The 22,009-nt window shown below is 39.9% G+C and overlaps 1 protein-coding gene across 1 annotated transcript in view; it reads left to right on the plus strand.

Annotated features, from left to right (window-relative positions):
- LOC148880266 (uncharacterized) overlaps positions 1 to 20,169 on the plus strand; it is a 37,614-nt gene extending 17,445 nt beyond the window's left edge. The window contains exons 7-8 of the mRNA XM_088962138.1: positions 19,251 to 19,391; positions 19,482 to 20,169. Of these exons, the coding sequence (XP_088818264.1) occupies positions 19,251 to 19,391; positions 19,482 to 19,793 (453 nt within the window). The 3' untranslated portion in view covers positions 19,794 to 20,169. The remainder of the gene's footprint in view (positions 1 to 19,250; positions 19,392 to 19,481) is intronic.
- The last annotated feature ends 1,840 nt before the right edge of the window (positions 20,170 to 22,009 follow it).

A 22,009-nucleotide genomic window follows, 5' to 3' on the forward strand; every position in this document is an offset into this window, starting at 1 on the left:
GTCATGGATAGATAAATCAGCTTTCCCACTAACTTTTGGAACTGCTTCACATCTTTCAGAGGTTCACCAACACAGTCACCTAGCTTGTGATCCACATCCATAGGAGTATCTGCCGGCCTTACACCTAATTTACCTGTATCCCGTAATAGATCAAGGGTGTATTTCCTTTGGAAGACAAAGATACCCTTTTCTGAACGGGCAACTTCAATCCCAAGGAAATACTTCAGGAGTCATAGATCTTTGACTTCAAATTTTGATGCAAGGAATTGTTTCAAGTTCTATATCTCTGAGCTCCAACTTCCTGTAATGATGATATCGTCTACATACACTATCAATACAACAACCTGTTCCTGACATCTCTTCACAAAGAGTGTATGATCTGCCTGACATTGTTTGAATCCCATCTCTTGAACTTCCATGTGAAACTTACTGAACCAGGCTCTGGGAGACTGTTTTAAGCCATAGAGTGACTTTCGTAGCTTGCACACCTTATTTTCACTCCCCTTGGCACAAAATCCAGGAGGCTGAACAATGTATACCTCTTCTTCTAAGTCACCATTCAGGAAAGCATTCTTTATGTCTAGTTGATGCAGTTCCCAGTCAAAATTAGCAGCTAAGGACAGGAGAACCCTAATTGAGTTCATCTTAGCCACCGGGGCAAAGTCTCATCATAGTCAACCCCATGTACTTGTGTGTACCCTTTGGCTACTAGTCTTGCTTTGTACCTTTCAACTGTTCCATCTGCCTTGTGCTTAACTGTGAACATCCATCTGCACCCCACAGGGTCTTTCCCCTCTGGAGGATCCACCAATTCCCAAGTCTGATTTTTGTGGAGGGCATTAATCTCCTCCTTCATGGAATCTACCCATTCAGGGCATTTTAAGGCTTCTATAACATTTTTGGGAACAGTGATGCAATCAACTGCCGATAAGAAGGCTCGGTATGAGAGAGAAATGTGGTCATAGGTGACAAAGTGGGTAATGGGGTGTTTGGTAGTGCAGGACCTGACTCCCTTTCGTTGGGCAATAGGGATGTCAAGGTCATCCACAATAGGAGTAGGGTGAGGGGATGGACTTACCTCCTAGGAGTCTGGTGATGTCGGTTGCTTAGTGTTTGGCTGCTCCACATTTCTATTACCCCGGTGATCTCTCCGACGTGTATGTTGGAAGACACGGAAGGGAATAAGGTCCGGAATAGAAGGAAGAGATACATGAACCTGCTTCTCCTCTTCCACACTACGACTCTCCCCCTGAGGAGGAGGGAAGAATGGCTCGGACTCAAAGAAGGACACGTCCATAGACACAAAGACTTTACGACTAAATGGGTCAAAGCACCGATACCCTTTTTGAGAGGAGGGGTACCCCAGAAAAACACAAGGAATGGACCGAGGGTCTAACTTACCTCGGGATGGAAACAAATCATGGACAAAGGCCCGACAACCAAAGACTCTCATGGGGATGGAAAATAAAGGAGACTAAGGGTATAACAACTGATGAGGGGCCATGTAGTTCAGTACTCTGGAGGGCATGCGGTTGATGACATACGCAGCTGCAAGTATAGCATCCACCCAAAACCTCTTTGGGACATTCATGTGTAACATCATCCCGCGAGCTACCTCAAGAAAATGTCTATTTTTCCTTTTTGCAACACCATTTTGTTGTGGTGTTCTGGCGCATGAGCTCCTATGAATAGATCCGTGGGAGGCGAAGAACTCATTGAGCTCCCCATGGAAGTACTCCTTCGCATTATCAGATTGGAAGATCTGTATTTCAACGTGGAACTGCGTAAACACCATCCTCTGGAAGTCTTTCACTATCTTCGGAACATCATTTCTGCTACGCATAGGAATCACCCATGTATAGCGAGAGTAATCATCGATCAATGTAACGAAGTACTTATATCCGCCCTCAGAGATTACATTGGTAGGCCCCCATACATCAGAATACACAACATGAAAAGGAACATTTGATCTAAACGACATGAACTCTGACACTGAACATGACTTAAATAAAATTGGAAACAAACATTTTATTATGTCGAAAGAAACATGACCTAAACGACTATGCCACAAGAAGATTTGACTCTTATTTGACTGATTATGCGACTCTGAGGATGAAACCGAGAGACCAGCTTTGTTGTCGAGAATGTAGAGACCATCCGCTAGGCTTCCTCTACCAATCGTCCTCCCAGAAGTTAGATCCTGAAAAACACATGAGTCAGCTAAAAAGGTCACACTGCAATTCAAGGAGCTTGTAATGCTACTAATTGAAAGCAAGTTTATGGGAAGTTGAGGGACATGCAATGCACAATTCAGGTTAAGGCCATGGGGAAGGGATATGGATCCTTGGCCTGCAATGGAAGAAAAAGAACCATCTGCAAGTCTCACTCTATCCCTTCCTGACAAAAGGCTATAAGACTTGGAATAAGTTAGGCTTATCGGTCATGTGGTTGGAAGCCCCTGAGTCAATGATCCAAGGGGAATCTGTGGGAATGACATAGAATGCAGAAGCCATATTACCTGAAGTAGATGCAAATGAAGTAGAGGGAGTACCAGTGATTGAGCTGTCCATTTGCCGCAAGGCTCTACCATAAGATTTCAGGTGCTCTCTGAATGAATTCGTTATATTCTCCTTGGGGTCAGACTTATTCGGGTGGTCCTAGGTGCTACCGGCAGCTTGAGTGTCTTGGGTTGCCACATGTGCTATGATCATTATCTTCAAATGACCTTTACCCTGTTCTTGATTATTTGCTGCCCACTTGGGTTTCCCGTGGATGTCCCAACAAGTGTCACGAGTATGTCGAGAACGCCTACAATGGGTACAAAATAGCTTATCTTTATCATCCGCCTTCTTAGGGTCGCTTTGCTTTCTTGTTGAGCTATTATTCATTGCAGTCAAGGCAACTTGTTGCTCCCCCTCAGCTATAACCATCAAATTCCGCCTGCTTTCTTCAGATTGGACAAGGGAGTATTCCTCGTGAACCGTAGGCAACTCTTTGCTTCCTAGGATCTGCACCCTCAACGATTCATATGCAGGGTTCAGTCCCAACAAAAAAGCAAACACCCGTTGCTGAGAGACCAGCTTCCTGTAGGCCTTAGCATCATCATCGTGCTTCCACTCTATGGCTTGACAATGGTCCAACTCCTTCCATATGGAGGTAAGGGCTGAATAGTATGAGGACAAGCTATGGTTCCCCTGTTTACATGTTGTGGATTCAGCTTGCAACTGGTAAACCTTGGTGTAATGCCTTTGCTCAGAATAGGTAGTTTTGGCCTGTTCCCAGATCTCACTGGCGGTGTCTGCCCGCATGAAATTCTTTTTCACATCAGGTTCCATGGCTGCGAGGAGCCAAGACATCACCATACTGTTTTCTTGGTCCCACCTATCATGTTCAGCAGTCTCACCCTTGGGTTCCTTCACCCTTCCATTGATGTAACCAGCTTTACCCCTTGCCGTTACATAGAGTTTTACACTCTTAGCCCACTCCAGGTAGTTCAGCTCGTTTAAAGGGGTAATTGGCATGGGAAAAACCATGTTTTCACCTCCCAACCCCGCTGTGCTGCGGGTTGGTGTAGCCCCTGATGAGGTTAATTCATGACTTGCCATTGAATACTACTAAAAAACAGTCCAAATATCACCCAACAACACAGCCGCCACAATCAGAATGTGAACAACTCAAGTTTTACTCCTAGAAAGTGAGCAAAAGAACACTAAATATTGCTGAGAACACAGGGAATATTGCTGAGAACAAGGGGTTCAGTCAACACAACGTCCAAACAGAACAATAAACCAGTCCGGTAATTGGTTCAGCACAACCAACACAGACATTACAATCAGTCTGGCTGTAGTTCACACACTCTAACCATCCAACATCCAAACAAATAGCTATATTCAAGGCATGAACCCTACGCACCATTGGCCAAAGAAGGCTGAAACACGCTGAAACAAAAAAACACACCTATTCAGCACTTATACGAAGGTGCTAATCTGAACTTGACTTCACAGCATCGAACAGAGGAGTTCACACCAGCATCACCCTTCTCCGACTAGGGTTTTCTTGCTGCTACAGCCAGGAAGAAGGGATCACAAAGCCGCTGCCAGAAACTACTAGGGTTTCCCAAAAAAAAAAAAAAAAACTGCCGCCAGACACTGCTAGGGTTTCTGCAGAACCAGCTGCTAGAAACTGCTAGGGTTTCTGCAGAACCAGCCGCCAAAAACCTGCTAGGGTTTCTGCAGAAACAGCCACGTCCAAACACTTTTAAGAACAGGGCAGGAGGGATCATAGGTCTTTTTCAACCCAGAGAACCTACTTTGATACCATGTGGTGATTCATGGGGATTGGGAGAGAGAGAGAGGGAGAGAGAGGTACGGTCGAGAGGAAAAGGTCACTACTGGCAGCCGCCAGTTTTCTATTTATATTAACTTCATAAAAGAGTGAAATTACAAGTATGCCCCTGGCAGCATATCCTAGAAATAAAATAATAAGGAAAAAGGAAAGAAGAAGAAAAAAAAACAAGTAACTGTAACTGTAGCTATTAAATAAGCCTTACAACAAGATTAACCAAATATGTCAATTTTGTTGGGCTGGCGCACCCATATACGGCGGCCCAGGTGGTGCGTACCTTTGTGAAGGCTGACCCAACTCCATGGAACCCCTTGGTCCATTGTGATGGGTAGGGACCCGGCTTTCATGAGCTGCTTCTGGACCTAACCGATTATGCCAGAGCATAACCGGACTCACAGACTGAGAGACAAAAGACCTCTTATCCGTAGGCTCTTTCCAATGAGAACTCTCTCCAAGAAGATAGATCCCATTCGTCTCACGGCCAGTCCCAATCACCTTCCTCGTCTCCAAGTCCTGAAAAACACATCGGTTAGGGAAAAAGGTTACTGAACAATTCTGATGTTTTGTAATACTACTGACTGAAAGCAAATTAGTATCAAGTTTAGGAACATGCAAGACTGAGGATAGTATCAGATAACTTGATGTCACCCTTGCCAGAAATGGGAACAAGGGAGCCATCAGCAATGGATACTTTATCTCTACCAGAAGATAAGTGATAAGTAGTGAACAGTGATGGCAAGCCAGTCATATGGTCAGATGCACCTGAGTCTATTACCCAACAATGTTCAGTGTTACCTGGAGCTGAAGCATGGTAAGCTGAGGCCCGAGTACCTGAATGAGCAAATGCTGATGTGGCAGGGGCTGATGGTGACTGAGAAGACTGAGTTGAATTCCCAACCTCCTTTTCCAATTGTATTAGGGCAGCCCGAACAGCAGCTAAGGTATCTAGGGGTGTGCCTTTTGTGCCCGATGAGGATGCAAAATCGGTATTCACAGCCATATGAACATTACCCCTTTTATTCCTTAGTTTTGCTATGACTAAATGAGGGTGCAGCTTTCAACATGTATCTTTCGTATGCTTGGGTTTCTTACAATGTTCACATACTAGATCCCGCTTATCTTCCTTCTTCATGTCCCTTTCTGTATCACCCCCAGACTTAGGTTTAACTGCTGCTAGGGCTGGGGGGAAGGGCTGATGTTGCATCATAACCTTTCTTCTAGTCTCTTCACTATGCACCAGGGTAGGCTTGAGATAAGATCACACTGTCTCTTGACAGTATCTGCTGTCTCACAATGTCATAATCAGAATTCAGGCCAGCCAGAAATTCAAACACCCTGCATCTTTTGGACTTTCCCACTCAAAAGTCTCCAGATGGTCAATTTCATGCCATAGATTTCAAGGTAGAGAAATAAACAGAGACTGGTTTCTCTCCTTGTTTGAGGTTATTTACCTCACACTTCAGTTCATAGGCTCTAGCAACATTAAGGGGTTGGGAGTAGGTCTCTTTCATGACATCCCATATCTCCATGGCTATCTTTGCCCACAAGAAATTTCGGGGCCCATTCCAAGTAATTGGACCTGTCAAATCTCACAGTTGTAATCTGAAACGCAGTCTCAGACATATTACCAGAATTGTTGTTCCCAAAGACACCTTCCCCCTGATTTTTGAACTCCATTCTTGGTTAAGAATCAGTAATTAAGAACTATTAGGGCTACTGCAATAGAAAACAACACTTAAATAACTGATCACAGTCAGAAATCTGTATGAAATCAGTTCAGATCTGATCTGAAACCAATCGGCAGTCAGAATATAATCAGTTCGATAACAGTTCTCACCCCCAAAACTGGCTCGAAAGCCGAAACAGGTCTAGAAACCACTTAGAAAGCAACCTGTAACGTTGAGGCAGAATTAGGGTTTTAATCATAGAGTTAGGAAAACCTTTGTGAGAACATAAACAATGCTCAGCCGCACATTCCAAAGGATTCATAGTCAAGTCTGGCCGTAGGGTTAATGACAAACCCTAAAAAAACTGATCGCCTCTGAGAAAATAAAGGAGAGTTCGGCCGCTCCTCCCAAATAGGTCCAACCTATCTTGACTGACAGCAATCTCAAGGGAAAAATAAAAACTTACCCAAAAAACTCTGATCGCTACCTTCGGTCGTGACCTGAACCCTAACCTTCTCTGATTCTTCCTGATTACCAAAACACTCTCCAAGCCTCTATAAGCCTTCGGACAGCTGCTAAACCTTTCTGGTAACCTCCAAGAATCAGCCAACAAACAGTCTTTTGTAAGCTTTCATCCCTAGACAGTTCTCATGTGGTCGGCTGGACTAGACACACATGAGAAACCCTAGATAGGCTCTGATACCATGTAGTCGATCAAGACTACAGTCAGCCTTGGATTCCAAAGGATTTTAGATTGAGAAAAGTAGAAGGAAAGAAGGAGAAGAAAAAGAAACCAGAAGTACACAAGGGTTTTGAAACGGAGGGACAGATCGAATGAATCTGCCGCCGCCATTCTCTCAATATTTATATGTTATGTTTACTAATTGTAGGAAAGGGCAAAATTGCCCTTAATGCTTACATGGCAAATAAAACAATAATAAACTGAAATAACAAGCTGTCTAAAATAACTACCAACTAACACTGACATAACTAACAAAGATTACATGTGCTGTCATACGAACACAGTGGGGACCATAGTCGTGGGGCCCACATCAGTGTTCTCTACAAATATATATATATATATATATATATATATATATATATATATATATATATATATATATTTTGCAAAACAAATCTCAAACACAGTTGAAATCGACTGCCAATAGTTTTGGCTTCCATCAGAGAGAGTGCAGTCCCAATCATTCACTTTATTCGACAAGGGGGCTGATCCTATCACTACGATCACCCACTCGAGTGAATTCTCAGACTACCCCAACATACCCTAGTTTTGACCCACCAAAGATCTCACTGATTGGCATATTAAAGACAGTCCGATCCGACACCCAGTGTAGTATCATAATCGAGTTTAGGGGTCAGGTGTAACTTTTCGGTTTTACCCGCCAGTCTCCAAGGTCCAGGGCATAACTGGAAATTGGTCTGGGTTCAATGTTTCAAACAAACACACACTACATGTGCTTCGGGTCTAACCCTGGCAGATGAGACAGGCTGCCCCAACCTTCTTGGCAGCACATCAGTGTCAGTCTCGGTAGGATTAACTTCCCCAAGTCTATCCAATGGCTGAGAACATTCTAAACTAACACGAGTCTCATAAGTGTCCAATTTAAGGGTAATTACACAGAAACACACCAATTATAACATGAAACAATTATGTACTTTTATTCATTTACAATAAATGCATCAATACATCAATCTTATTAGAGCTAAGGGCATACACTGTCTAATAGTATGGGGTGGTATAAATATTTGATCCTGTTTATTGATGATTTTTCACGATATACTTGGATTTACCTTGTGCACTCTTAAGCTGAAGTGCCTAAACTTGTGCAACAGTTCCATGAACACATACTCACTTAGTTTAATACCCGTATCAAAATATTCCGGTTAGACAATTCTAAGGAATATTTTCAGGACCTTACTTCCTATCTTGAGAAGTTTGGGGTTATTCATCAGAGTTCTTGTGTTCACACTCCACAACAAAATGGAGTAGCAGATAGGAAAAACAGACACATTGTGGAAATTGGAAGGAGCATTCTTTTTGCTACCCATGTTCTTGTGATGTTTTGGGGTGATGCAGTTTTAACTACCTACCTTATTAACCGCATGCCTTCTCGAGCCTTGGGGTTAAAATCTCCTTTTGGAATCCTCTTTCCTGATGTTGAGATTTTCTCTATTCCTCTGAGGATCTTTGGTTGCACTTGTTATGTCCACATTCCCAGTTCCAAAAGACACAAGTTTGACCCCAAGGCTCAGAAGTGTATATTCCTTAGTTATGTTTCCACACAAAAAGGGTATTATTGTTTTGATCCCATTAGTGGCACCCGGTTTGTTTCCATGGAAGTCACCTTTGTAGAGTCAATTCCTTTTTATGCCATCCTTCTGAAGGGGAACGGTCTCTCGAGTTGTTTTCTTTATCCCTTCCTTTGCCAACTCCAGTTGAGTCTTGTGTCGAGCCCTCCATAGTTACCCCCATTCTGGTGGAGGGATCCTATCCTTTGAGGTCTTCCAGTCCTGTTCCTCCCCCTCCTCCTGCTAGTCCTTCAGTTGTTTCCACTCATCCTATTCTCCAGAGGTGGTACCAACGGCAAAGGCTAAGGCAAACATAGGTTGATTCCACACCTCTAGTTGAGTCTTAAGCGCTCTCAATTGTTGAAGATAGGGCATGCCCATCACCTCCTCCACCATCACCCACGTTTCTAGACCTTGACCTACCCATTTCTTTGAGAAAAGGTAAGAGGAAATCTACAACACATTGTATTTCCAAACACCTTTCCTACAACTTGTTGTCCCCATCCTATTATTGTTAGACAGTGTATGCCCTTAGCTCCAATCAACATGATGTACATTATGACATTTATTGTAAATGAATAAAATACATATTTGATTCATGTTATTATGGTGTGTTTCTGTATAATATCCTTAATCTAGACACATATGAGACTCATGTTAGTTTAGAATCTTCACAGCCGTTAGATAGATTTGGGGAGATTTATCCTGCCAAGGTTGACACTGATGTACCGCCAAGTTGGTTGGGGCGGCTTGTCTCAGCTGCTAGGGTGAGACTTGAGGTACATGTAGTGTGGGTTTTCTTGAAACCCTGAACTGGACCAAAATTCTAATATTTTCCTGGACCTTGGAGATAGATGGGCAAAACTGGAATGTTACACGACCCCTAGACTCGATTATGATACTGCACTAGGTGTTGGATTAGATTGTCTTTGATATGCCAATCGGTGAGATCCTTAGAGGGGGTCAAAACTTGGGTACGTTGGGATAGTCCGAGAATTCATTTGAGTGGGTGATCATAGTGATAGGATTAGCCCTTTTGTCGGACAAAGTGAATGATCGGGGATGCACTCTCTCTGATGGAAACCTAAACTGTCGGCAGTTGATTTCAACCATTGAAATTTGTTTTTGCAAAATATATTTATATAGAGATAAACATATATATTATGGTTTCAAAATGTTTGCAAAAGGTTTTAATTCCCGGGATCCATGTGAGTAGAGAGTGCAGCACTGCACCTTGCAGCCGAGGGAGAGGTTCTCTCTTGTTGGGTAGTGTTTGATCATTATGGGATGAGAGGTTAAGTGTAAGACCATGGAGGGTTAAACCTGATGGGCTAATTTTGCATCTGCCCACAGTCCTTGGGCCTTCATAAGATGGCTGGACCCAAGGGCCATTTAGTGTAAATGTTGGGCCCATTAAGAGCCTATAGTGATGGACTCAGGGGTTCACTGTACTCAACAGTGAATTCGGCTAGGCCTTGTAATAGAGGCTAGGCTGAACCCATGTGGCTGATGTGTAGATCAATGATAGGGTCCCACACCATACAAAGAGAGCCAAACTAGCCAGCATTAAATAGGAAGTGAGCTTGAAAGCTTAGTGGGCCTAAAAGCCCATTTCAAACTGAGTTAATTAGATTCATTAAATAGGGGCAGATGTGGGTTTGGATCAGCAAATAAGGATAAGGGATTATTCTTATCCACTTAAAGAGTCCAGATCCAAATAAAGATTTGGATCAGGAAACTCCTAATTTGATTAGGAATAAGCTGATTTTGAATTGCAGATAAGATAAGGGATTATTCTTATCACTTAAAGAGTCCAGATCCAAATAAAGATTTGGATCAGGAAACTCCTAATCAGATTAGGAGGTTGTCTCTTTAAGGTTATAAATAGAGAGCAGGGTGGACCTGAAAATGACACTAAACACAACACAGAGAGAAGACAACTCAGTTAGACTGATCTTGCCTTCAGTCCTTTTTTCTTCCTACTCATGTCGCCCTACCCTGTTCGATCTCCAGTTCTGGGATCTAATCAAGATTTGATCTTGATATTGTTTCTTGCTAAAAGAAACAATTTTGAAGCTATGCTCACATCCCCATTCGATTCTTGCTGAAGAATCGCGAGTTATTGGTGAAGAACTACCTGCTGATCCTGCCTCATCCTGAGCTGTGTCATCTTCAGTGGAGGGAGGATTTGGTACACTCTTTGGGCATGAACACCTATGTTGGTAGGAGCTTTTCACGTAGATTCCGTATCAGGTATATCCCTCCCTAATCTTGGTTTCAAATTTGGTCCGATTTGGTTACAATAACGAACCTTGAAAATGCAGTTTTCTAAATTGGGAATATGATTCTCGGATGGGAGTAAAGAAATTTTTGAAATTTCACCCAACCTTCCTGCAGGGTTCGGCCATCCTTATGATGGATCTCCCATCCTTCAATTATGCCTTTCTAGCCTCCATTTCTTCTCAATCCATCCCAAAGTTTGTTTTAGAAACCTTAGCCACACCAAATTGGAGGGATGCTATGAGTACTGAAATAGAAGCCCTTCATAAAAACAATACCTGAGATATTGTTGATTTGCCAGCTAGGAAGGAACCTGTTGGGTGCGAGTGGGTTTTCACTATCAACTATCGTGTAGATGGGTCAATTGAGAGGTATAAGGCTCAACTTGTTGCCAAGGGATGTACCCAAGTATATGGGATAGATTACATTGAGACATTTTCTCCAGTTGCTAAGATGACTTTGGTGAGAGTTCTTTTATCCTTTGTAGTGAGCTATGATTGGCTTCTGTATCAATTTGATGTTAAGAATGCATCCTTGAATGGTGATCTCACTGAAGGGGTATATATGTCCCTTCCTCTTGGTATATATGGCAAGGAAATGCAGGGTAAGGTGTGTAGATTGAAGAAATCACTTTATGGCCTGAAACAATCTCCATGTGCTTGGTTTGACAGGTTTAGGGTTGCTCTTGTTTAGTTCGGCTACACTCAGACTCAATTAGATCATACCCTCTTTGTTAAGTGAAAAGGCACTTTAGTGACATTTCTTATAGTTTATGTAGATGATATTGTGGTTACTGGCAGTGATATGGAAAAAGTTCATGCTCTCAAGAAGTTTCTCAAATCTGAATTTGAAATTAAAGATTTAGGGGAGTTGCGGCATTTTCTGGGCATTGAGGTTGCTAGGTCCAAGGAAGGTATCTTTATTTCTCAATGGAAGTATGTGCTAGACCCTCTTACTGAGACTGGAAAACTTGGTGCTAAACCTGCCTCTACCCCTATTGATGTGAATCATAAACTCTTGGAGATTATTGGGGAAACTTCTTTATCTATGATGACTTGTCCAGACATTTCATATGTTGTAAGTGTCATCAACTAGTTCATGCATGCTCCCAGAGACATATGGCTATTGCAGAAAGGATGTTATGCTACCTTAAGTGAACCCCCAAGAAGGGTATATTATTTTCTAAACATGGACACATGAAGGTAGAAGCATATAAAGATGTTGATTGGGCAGGACATGTGGATGACAGAAGATCCACATCAGGATATTGTGCTATGGTAGCCGGAAATATTGTTTCTTGGAGCAAAAAGCAATCAGTGGTTGCTAGATCTTCAACTGAGGCAGAGTATAGAGCTGTGGCCCATGGTGTTTTTGAGTTGTTATGGCTTATATCTCTCCTTAATGAGATGGGTGTTTCATGTGATGAGCCACTAATGTTGTATTGTGATAACCAAGCTGCTATTAACATTGCTCACAACTTAGTTCAACATGATAGAACTAAGCACATTGAGGTAGACGGACACTTTATATGGGAGAGGGTGGCTTCAGGAGAGGTGTGCCTACCTTTTATTACATTAGAAGAGCAACTAGAAGATTTTCTAATTAAGGGAGTCCCAGAGGCAAAGGTTCAACATTATATAAGCAAGTTGGGCATGATTGACATCTATGCTCAGCTTGAGGGGGAGTGTAGTGAGAATGGGCTGAATGGGCCGTAGTGTTCTTTATTTCTTTTTAAGTAGTATTTAAAAGCTATGTTTCTTAGTTATGGGCCTTGTGGGCTTTTTATTTTCTTTAATTATTTCTTTAGTGTTGGCCGCTCCATTAAGGGCATCCAAGTAATTGTACTCAAACTTAGAATTATTAATAAAAGTGATGAAAGGGGGTTAGAGAGAGGTTTGAATCCTTCTTTTCTCTCTTCCCTTTTTTTCTTGCATCATTTGAATTACTGTAGGTGTAATTTTCAACTTATATGTAATATATAATATATAATTTATTATTTAAAATATAATATTTCATATATATTTCTAGTTTTTCTTATATATTTATATATTTTTTGTAATATATACCATAAATATAAAAAACCAAAAAATCGACGATTATCTAAACTGGCCAACCGGTTAGCTGATCAACTTTGGTTCGGTTTTGGCTACTGATTTTCCAGAAAACCGATAATGTCGGTTCAGTTTAAAAAATAGGCCCACGGTTTGGTTAATCGAATCGTGAGCACCCACAATTGCTTACCATGCCTCTCCCCTAGGTAGCAATAGCCTTCTTTTGGATTGTAGATAGGGTGTCTCTGATCATATGACCAATTTTGTCTTCTTTATTTTCTTCATATTGTTTATCCTCTAGTAAAGACGACGTATCTTTTGCTGATGATGGCTCTTTTGTTCCTATTTCTAGCAAGGGAGACATCAGAGTGTCTAATGCTATTTTTTTATCCTCAGTTTCATATGTGCTTAAGCTCAGTACTAATTTTCGTTTAGTTAGTAGTATCACTAAAAATCATAATTGTTTGGTAACCTTTTTCCCTGATCATTGTGTTTTCTAGGATCTACCGACAAGGATGGTGATTGGGACTAGCCGTGAGACAAATGAAATTTACTTGTTTGAGCATTCACCTAGGAGGAATAAAGTTGGGAAGTCTTTTGTGTCTTAGTCTGTAAGTCAGATTATGCTTTGGCATAATCAGTTGGGTCTATCTTTTGGGTCTTTAAAGAGTCTTTTTCTTACTTGTCTGAGTCAGTCCAAGTGTCCAGTTTGAGGTGTGAGAGTTGTGAATTAGTAAATCATTGTAGATCAACCTATTCATTGAGTAATAAAAGAAGCATTATTCCTTTTGAAATCGTGCATACCGATGTTTGGGGACCATACCATATTACTAATATGGGAGGGTACAAATATTTTCTGTTATTTGTTGATGATTATTCTCGTTTTTCATGGGTGTATCTTATGTGCTCTCAAGATAAGGTTCCTATTTTGACCCATGGTTTTTACTAGATGGTCCTGACTCATTTTGGAATTAGAATAAAAAATCTCAAATCTGATAATGCCAAGGAGTATTTTGCAAAGCCATACCTTCTTGAGCATGGGGTTATTAGAGCACCTGTCCCTACTATGGGAGGGTACAAATATTTTCTATCATTTGTTGATGATTATTCTCATTTTTCATGGGTGTCTTATGCGCTCTTGAGATGAGGTTCCTATTTTGACCCATGGTTTTCACTAGATGGTCCTAACTCATTTTGGAATTAGAATAAAAAATCTCAAATCTGATAATGCCAAGGAATATTTTGCAAAACCCTTGGCCTCATACCTTCTTGAGCATGGGGTTATCAAAGCACTTGTCCCTATATGCCTCAGCAAAATGGAGTAGTTGAGAGAATGAATAATCACATATTGGAAGTTGCAAAGAGCATCATATTGAATTCTAATGTTCCTATACGTTTCTAGGGGGATGCCATCCACACTGTTGTCATCACATATTGGAAGTTGCAAGGAGCATCATATTGAATTCTAATGTTCCTATACATTTCTAGGGGGATGCCATCCACATTGTTGTCTATCTCATTAACAAGATTCCTTCACAGGTTTTAGACATGAAAGCTCCTTTTAACCTGTTGTATCCTAATAAGGACTAGTTTATTATTCCTCTCAAGACCTTTGGGTGCACTTGCTTTGTTCAAATACTTGGGCTTATATGTTCTAAATTTATCCTAAGGTAGCAAAGTTTATTTTTCTTGGGTATGCATAAAATCAAAAGGGGCATTGCTGTTATGATCCTGTCTCTGGAACTCCTTTTGTGCCCATGGATGTTACCTTCTTTGAGGATGTTCCTTATTATCCTAAAGTTCCACCTCAAGGGGAGAGTAGTGAGCAGGGTATTTTTGCTCAAGAAGTCCCATTGCCTATTCCTATTAATGAAGGGGAGTGTGATGATGGGAATTGCCAAAAGTGCAAAGAGTTGTTCACAAATGATGGTGGAGGCAGGTTGGTTCCGGTAATGAAAAGTCCTGGCCAATTCAAGTCCCCTCCCCTCCACAACACTAGATTTAGGTACTACACCCCATTTACCCACTATTACTACAGATAACATACCTACTACCATCACTGAGCCTCAACCTTCCTCAAATGATTTTGATCTTCCTATTGTGTTACATAAAGGGAAGCGTCGTTGAACCTCTTCTACCGTACCTATTCCATTGCTGCCATACCTATTCCTAGAATAGTGCAAGAAGCCCTGGTTGTGCCTGAGTGGAAGGAAGAAATGAAGATTAAGATGGATGCCCTTGTGAAAAATGATACTTGGGAATTAGTGGATCAACCAAGAGAGAAGAAACCCATTGGGTGTAGATGGGTATTCATAATAAAGTACAATGTTGATGGTTCAGTTGAAAGATACAAGGCTCGATTGGTTGCTAAAGGGGTACACATAGGCTTATGGTATTGATTGCTTGGAAACCTTTGCATCAGTTGCTAAAATGAATACCATTAGATTATTTGTTGTCTCTTGTTGCAAATTTCTCATGGCCGTTGTTCCAAATGGATATTAAGAATGCTTCTCTTAATGGAGTTGACAAAATTAATGTTGGTAAGAAAGTTTGCTAGATGAAGAAAGTTTTATATGGTCAAAAGCAATCTCCAAGAGCATGATTTGACAAATTTAGACTTGCTTGGGAAAAAATTGGCTATGTACAAGCTCAATCTGATCACACTCTCTTTATTAGGAAGGCAAGCTCTACTTTAACTCTCTTAAATGTGTATGTTGATATTGTGGTGACAGGGATTGATAATGATGAAATTAATTGCCTTAAGTCTTTACTTAGTCAAGAGTTTGAAGTGAAGGATCTAGTTGAGTTGTGATATTTCTTGGGAATTGAAGTAGCAAGGTTCAAGCATTGCATTTTTATCTCCCAGAGAAAATATGTCATTGATTCTCCTAGAGGAAATTGGAAAATTGGGGGTTAAACCTGCTAACACACCTATTAAAAGTATGCATCAAGGGCTTGTGGAAAACCTTTTTTATCTTTGCCTAACACGTCCTGACATCTCTTATGTAGTCAGTGTTGTTAGTCAGTATATGCACTCTCCCAAGACAACTCATATCCTTGCTGTTGAAAGTACACTAGCCTACTTGAAGAGGTGTCCAGGTCGAGGTATATTCTTTAAGAATAATGGTCATATGAAAATAGAAGTATCTACTGATCAGATTGGGCAGGATGTATTGATGACAGGAGATCTACTTCAGGATACTATACTCTTGTTGGAGAAAATCTTGTTTCCTGGAGGAGCAAGAAACAAAATGTTGTTGCTCACTCTGGTGCTAAAGCAGAGTATATGTCTATGGCTAATGGTATTGCTTAAGTGTTATGGTTGAGGAGCAAGAAACAAAATGTTGTTGCTCACTCCAATGCTAAAGCATAGTATATGTCTATGGCTAATGGTGTTGCTTAAGTGCTATAGTTGAGATCACTACTTGAAGAATGGGGAATTGAGTATGAAAGATCATTGATGTTGTATTGTGATAGTCAAGCTGCCATCGGCATTGCTCATAACCCAATACAGCATGGTAAAACAAAACATATTAAAGTTGACCGACATTTCATTAGAGAGAGAGAGAGAGTTGCTTCTCAAGAAGTATGTCTTCCCTAGCCTCTGATATGCAACTTGTTGATCTCTTCACCAAAACAGTCTCCAAAGTTAAGTTAGAGACATATTTACACAAGTTTGGAATAACAAATGTCTAGTCCCAAGTTGAGGGGGAGTGTAGAGAAGGGGCTGATTAGTTTGTGGTCCCACTGGTTTATTTATTATTGATGTTATTTTTTGCTGTTAGCTTTTAGCTGTATCATTTCTTTCTTTCATATTGGTGGCATGGGTATTCTCTTCTTTAGTTACTGCCAACTGAAAGCAAATGGATCTCTTGTGCTTTCCTCTACACAAGTGAAGCAATCTTTACTGCCCTCAAATGAGAAATCTTCTATCCAACCAATCCACTTTGGATCCTTTCCAGAATGGAAGATGGCTCAGATCTCTTTAGTGACAATGCATTGCATCTCTAAACTAGTATTAATGTGTTTGGTGGATGATGCTTAAATTTTAGTAGATCTAGTCATTGGCTGATGGTTAGATTCCAGTTTCTAAAATTTCCCTGGGCTGTAATTGAAATCTCAGTTACTGGTGGTTAGTTTCATTTTTTTTAGGCACAGGGTGGTTAGAGTCAATGAGCATATGGAATTGATTTTTTAGGGCAAATTTCTTAAACTACCCTTATGGTTTAGCTAATTGACTAACTCTACCCTTACTGTTTATATATTATCTTAAAGGTACCCCCAAGTTTTCTGACAATTGACTAATTACTCCCCTGCCATTAGGTTCAGTCACAATCCGCTCACATGCCACACCACGTGACTGTTATATTTTGAGAAAATGACAGTAATACCCTTTCCGTTACCAGCATTGATTTATCGTTGAAACCTTTTCCGGCTCTGGGGTGTTTTCGGTAGCTCTCCCTCTCTCTTTCCAGTGAAGTTTTGAAATTCAGAAGGGAACTTGCAATGGTCGGAGACAGAGAGGAGAAACTCCATTACCTGCAACAGTTACTGCTGCAACTCGCCTGAAACCAGAGTGGAACTGATGATGGAAGTGGAACTGAGTGATGAATGCTCACCAAGCATTTGATTTTTACAGGTTATTGAGACAAGGAGGCAGGTCCCTGAGAAGGGTGAAGTAAACCTGGATTCTCATATTCTCTCTCCTGAAACATCATCGCTGCCTCCATTATTTTTCCATATCAGACGAGTTTCTTTTTGTTGATGTGCTTTCAGTTATAGTTGTAATCGTAAATGATATCAAGCCACAACTGATAACCAAACCAGAACCCACCTTCCATTATCTCTACCGCCCTCCCCCTTCTATCTACTTTACAAATCTGATCCTTTCGGAGGCTCATCCTTCCCTGCACAACTCAGGTTTCAGGAGAATCCATTATCGTGTTTTCATGGAGCTGACAGGACCACCTTCTCTCTCCTTCCTTCGATTCTCTTAAGGTTCTTGAATTTTTTTATCAGTTGGGTTTTATATCAGAGGAGAAACTCCATCTTGGAGGGCAAATTCGATATTTTGTTTTCTATTAGCACTTAATGACAATGTCAATTGTCAGAAACAGTAGGGGTACTTTAAGACATGTAAACAGTAGGGGTAGAGTTAGTCAAATAGCTAAACCATAAGGATAGTTTAAGAAATTTGCCCTTTTTTTATTAATTTGTGGATCCAGTTAGTAGTAATTAATCAAATGATTCTGGGAACACTAAGGCTGTAGTTATTAGTTTGATTTTCTACTCTTGATCAAGTCTTGTTGTGTTGTTTGTATCTTGAAACTGGTATGCTAAAGTATTGTAGTGCATTTCTAAGTGGCAATGCCATCTAAGATATGCTTATAGTATATGTTCTTGGCCTATTTTAGCAATTCTTGTGGATTATTTTTGTATGAGATTTTGACTGGAATCCAAAGAACAGATATTTGGATGTTCTTGTTGGTTGTTTCAACAACTGAGTAGGATCAACTGTTCTGATACCAAATTGTATGTAGGATTGACTACTTATGATACCAAATGGTGTAAGATAACTATATTCGGAGGGTGAGAATAGGAAGATATTGATTGGCTTGGATAGGGTTTAGGGATGATTTAATGATTAAAGGTAAGATTTGGTCGGGGTTAAAAAGGTTTCACCCTATTCTAATTTAAAATGTAGGGCAGTTATGATTGAAGCAAGGTTCAAAGTATTGATACAATATCCTATCGTATCTTTGGGTTTCTAATACACCTATTTAAAGTTTCAGGAAATCATTGTTTTTTAATTATTAAACAATATTAAAATATATGTAAAACTGAAATTAAAAAAGAAAACTAAAAAATAAAAAAGCATAGGGTAAAAAGTATTGGTACACCCCTGCTGGCATATTGGGGTGTATCGATACTTCAAACCTTGGATTGAAGGGTGAGTTTAGAAGGTATTGATTGGCTATAATAGGGTTTAGAGATGATTTAATGACTAAAAGTAAGGACTATGTGGGGTTGGAAAGATTTTGGATCAAATCGCTCAAGTTTGCACAGTTTTCTTGTAAACATAAAAAAATTAAAAAAAATCAAAATAAACATGTAGAAGTGGAACCTTTCAATAAAAATAGGTGTTTATAATGATGGATTGTATGTGGTAAAATCTAATTTGAAGGCATACTAAGCAAGTTTCCACAAAATGACCAAATTCTCTCGTAAGAAAACCAGAAGTCTCAAAATCCAGGGTTTTATATAGAGAGAGGAAATCCAGAATCACTAGATGGCCACCTGGAATAACCATAGGGTTTATAAGAATGACTCACCATAAGCACAATATGCTGTAACTTTAACTAATATATATACTGACTCAAAGAAAACTCAACCATTCCTAAAACACTTAACCAATGATTGTGAAATTGCAAACACAACAAAACCATGGGTAAACAAATCAAGTCACCAGGCTACACCCATAGGTAACAATATAAGATGAGAAAAATATACTTAGTATCTAAAAATACAAAAATATCAAAGTTTCAGTTTTGACATGCTTGCTCCTGCATTAATTACTGGATCATTCTTTCTACTGTAGACAAATGACTACTGTGCCATTCCCCAACAATTAAAAGATCAAATACGTGAAAGATATCCTGAGGCAAGACAAGCATACTTGAAGACTGGGGGTGATTTTCCTTTTCTTTCACGTCCAGATGAAGTTAACCTACATCTCCAGGTACAGTGTATAACTGCTATAATTTAATTCTGTCCTTGTTTCATATTTGACAATGGATTTGTTTCTGAACTTTAAGTTGGAATTTGGCAGCTACACCTAAGACGGGTTGGAGTTGAAGCTAGGCCAGACTTGGTTCCAGGCACACCAAGGGGTGATAGTGGTGGAAGTCCTAGTGAAAAGAATGATCGAAGAGAAGATGCAGATGACTCTCAGAAGGATGATATAGGAGGTGGTGCTTGTCCTTCCACAGAAGATAATCTTCCCCCAGCTTCAGAAAGCACAAGTTCCAATGATTTGAATGACCAGCCTATCAATACTGCAAGCATCAGTTCCATGAGTTTGGAGAATCTAACACCTTTCCTGATGCCCATGCAGTTACTGAGAAGCAGGGAAATATCTTGAATGTTGAGGCCATTGTCCAACTTACTTACTCAGGCATTATCAATTATTTATCTGCAGTCGTTTTATGCAGGGAAATTGTACATTACGTTGAAGTGTTGTCGAAAGTCTAGAGAAGGTGTGTGACATGGAACAAGTCGATGCTTTGAGTTTGTAAACCAATAAATGTTTGGTGATTTTATTCTTGCAACTGCCTAGTCTGTCTCGAGTCTGGTTGGCGGAATTCTGATTGAGGTCTCGTGTGGCTCAATTCTGATTGAGATTCATTACTTTCTTCAGTGCATGCCTGGAATAATTGCATTCAAAATTATTAGAAACTCCAAGAGATAGAAGTGGGTGGCACTCAATGAATATTAATATTTTATTGGTTTTGGTGACATTGTTGATTTCTTGATTGCTGCATAAGATGCAATTGCCAGTAATTTGATGCTGCCCTTTGTATCATAGCTCGTAAGTGTTCATTTGGATGGTTGGACCGGTAGCTTGGTCATTATCCTGTTTTGGATCAGGTTGTAAGTTGGCCTTCTATATTTACAAAAACCATTGACTTGATCCATCATCCATGACTCATCGACTTGTGTGACTCATTTAAAGGGTCATGGGTTTTCCGCATCGTCCTAATTTTATTTTATTTTTTATTTTTTTTGTAATGATGACAACATGGGTTGACCCATTGGTTGGAGGAGAAGGTTTCTTCTGCTTTGTGCTTAAGGTTCAAAATATCGATATGTCCCTGATACTTAAAACGGCACACTTTTATACATTTTTTTAGTTTTTTTTTTTCAATATTTGGTTTTTGAGCCTATTTTTAATCATATTTTGCATTAAATAGAGGCCAGCTCCCGGAACACCTGTAAATAAGTGTCTCATAAAGCGCCCAATACAATACGATATGTCTGATATGGGGTGTATCATATCAAAACTTTGAACCTTGTTTGTGCTAATGTTGATATTAAGGAGGTAAACCACCAATGTGATACAAGGTTGATGTAGAGTGTCATCTACTTGGTGGACAGTTTTCTATAATTAGATAATGTCAATGTGATACACAAAGTTCAAAAATAGGGTGCAAGTCAGGCCAGGTCAGGTTGTACTGGTGTCAACTCAACACTAACTTAACCCGAGTTAGTGAACCCTAACATGCTAACTTCAGATTGGTTTGAGTTGGCTCAATTTTTTTACTTCTTTTGTTCTATGAATAAAGAATGTTCTCATTGCTTAGAGGAAAATTATAATGCAAAAAAGAATTTGATCAATCAAAACCCCTCATAAATTTTGACAAAAACCACCTGATTGGTTACCACTCTTAAGATGCCAAGTGATTCGCTACAAGTTTTTCAAGTATCATGTCTTTCTGGCATCATAATCAAACCCTAAACTTAAGATTTACCATTCACTCACAAATTTGATACCACCATTTTGATTGAAGGAGCTGGACTACATCATACTCACAAATACTACAGAGTATCCCATCTAGTTTGGTTTAATTTTCTAATGTATAAAAAAAAAATTGGTCATTCAAGGTTAACCATATATGGGACAATGTTATGGAACTTCAAAAGTACCATACTATTATTACACCAAAAAAAATCTTTTGCCTATAAACATTAAATTATTGATACATGTATATATACATATACAAATATATAATATAAATACTACATATTTATATGATATTTATATATGTAAATATGAAGATATATGGGGTTTAAGTTATTTTTGTTAGACAGTTTTGCATGCCCTTAGCTTCAATCCAAGTTGATGTACTTTTGACATTTAGTGAAAATAAACAAAGTACGTATTTGATTCATGTTGTTTGGTATATTTCTGTGTAAGACCCTAAAGCTGGACACTTATAGAGACTGATGTTAGTTTTAAATGTTCATAGCCATTGGATAAGTCTAGGGAGATTTATCCTGCCAAGGCTGATGTTGATGTGCCACCAAGTGTTGGGATGGCTTGTCTCGACCATCAGGATAAGACCCAAGGCACATGCAGTATGGAATTGCTTGAACCCTTGAACCGGACCAGATTTTCAATATTGCCCTATACCTTGGAGACAGATGGGCAAAACTGGAAAGTTACACCTGACCCTTGGACTCGATTATGACACATCACTAGGTGTCGAATCGGACTGTCTTTGATATGTCATTCAGTGAGATCTTTGGTGGGGGTCAAAACCTGGACATGTTGGGGCAGTATGAGAATTCATTTGAGTG

Source organism: Nelumbo lutea, chromosome 1 (genome assembly GCF_056320005.1).
Source record: "Nelumbo lutea isolate HS-2025 chromosome 1, American lotus-T2T, whole genome shotgun sequence".
Taxonomy (NCBI): domain Eukaryota; kingdom Viridiplantae; phylum Streptophyta; class Magnoliopsida; order Proteales; family Nelumbonaceae; genus Nelumbo; species Nelumbo lutea.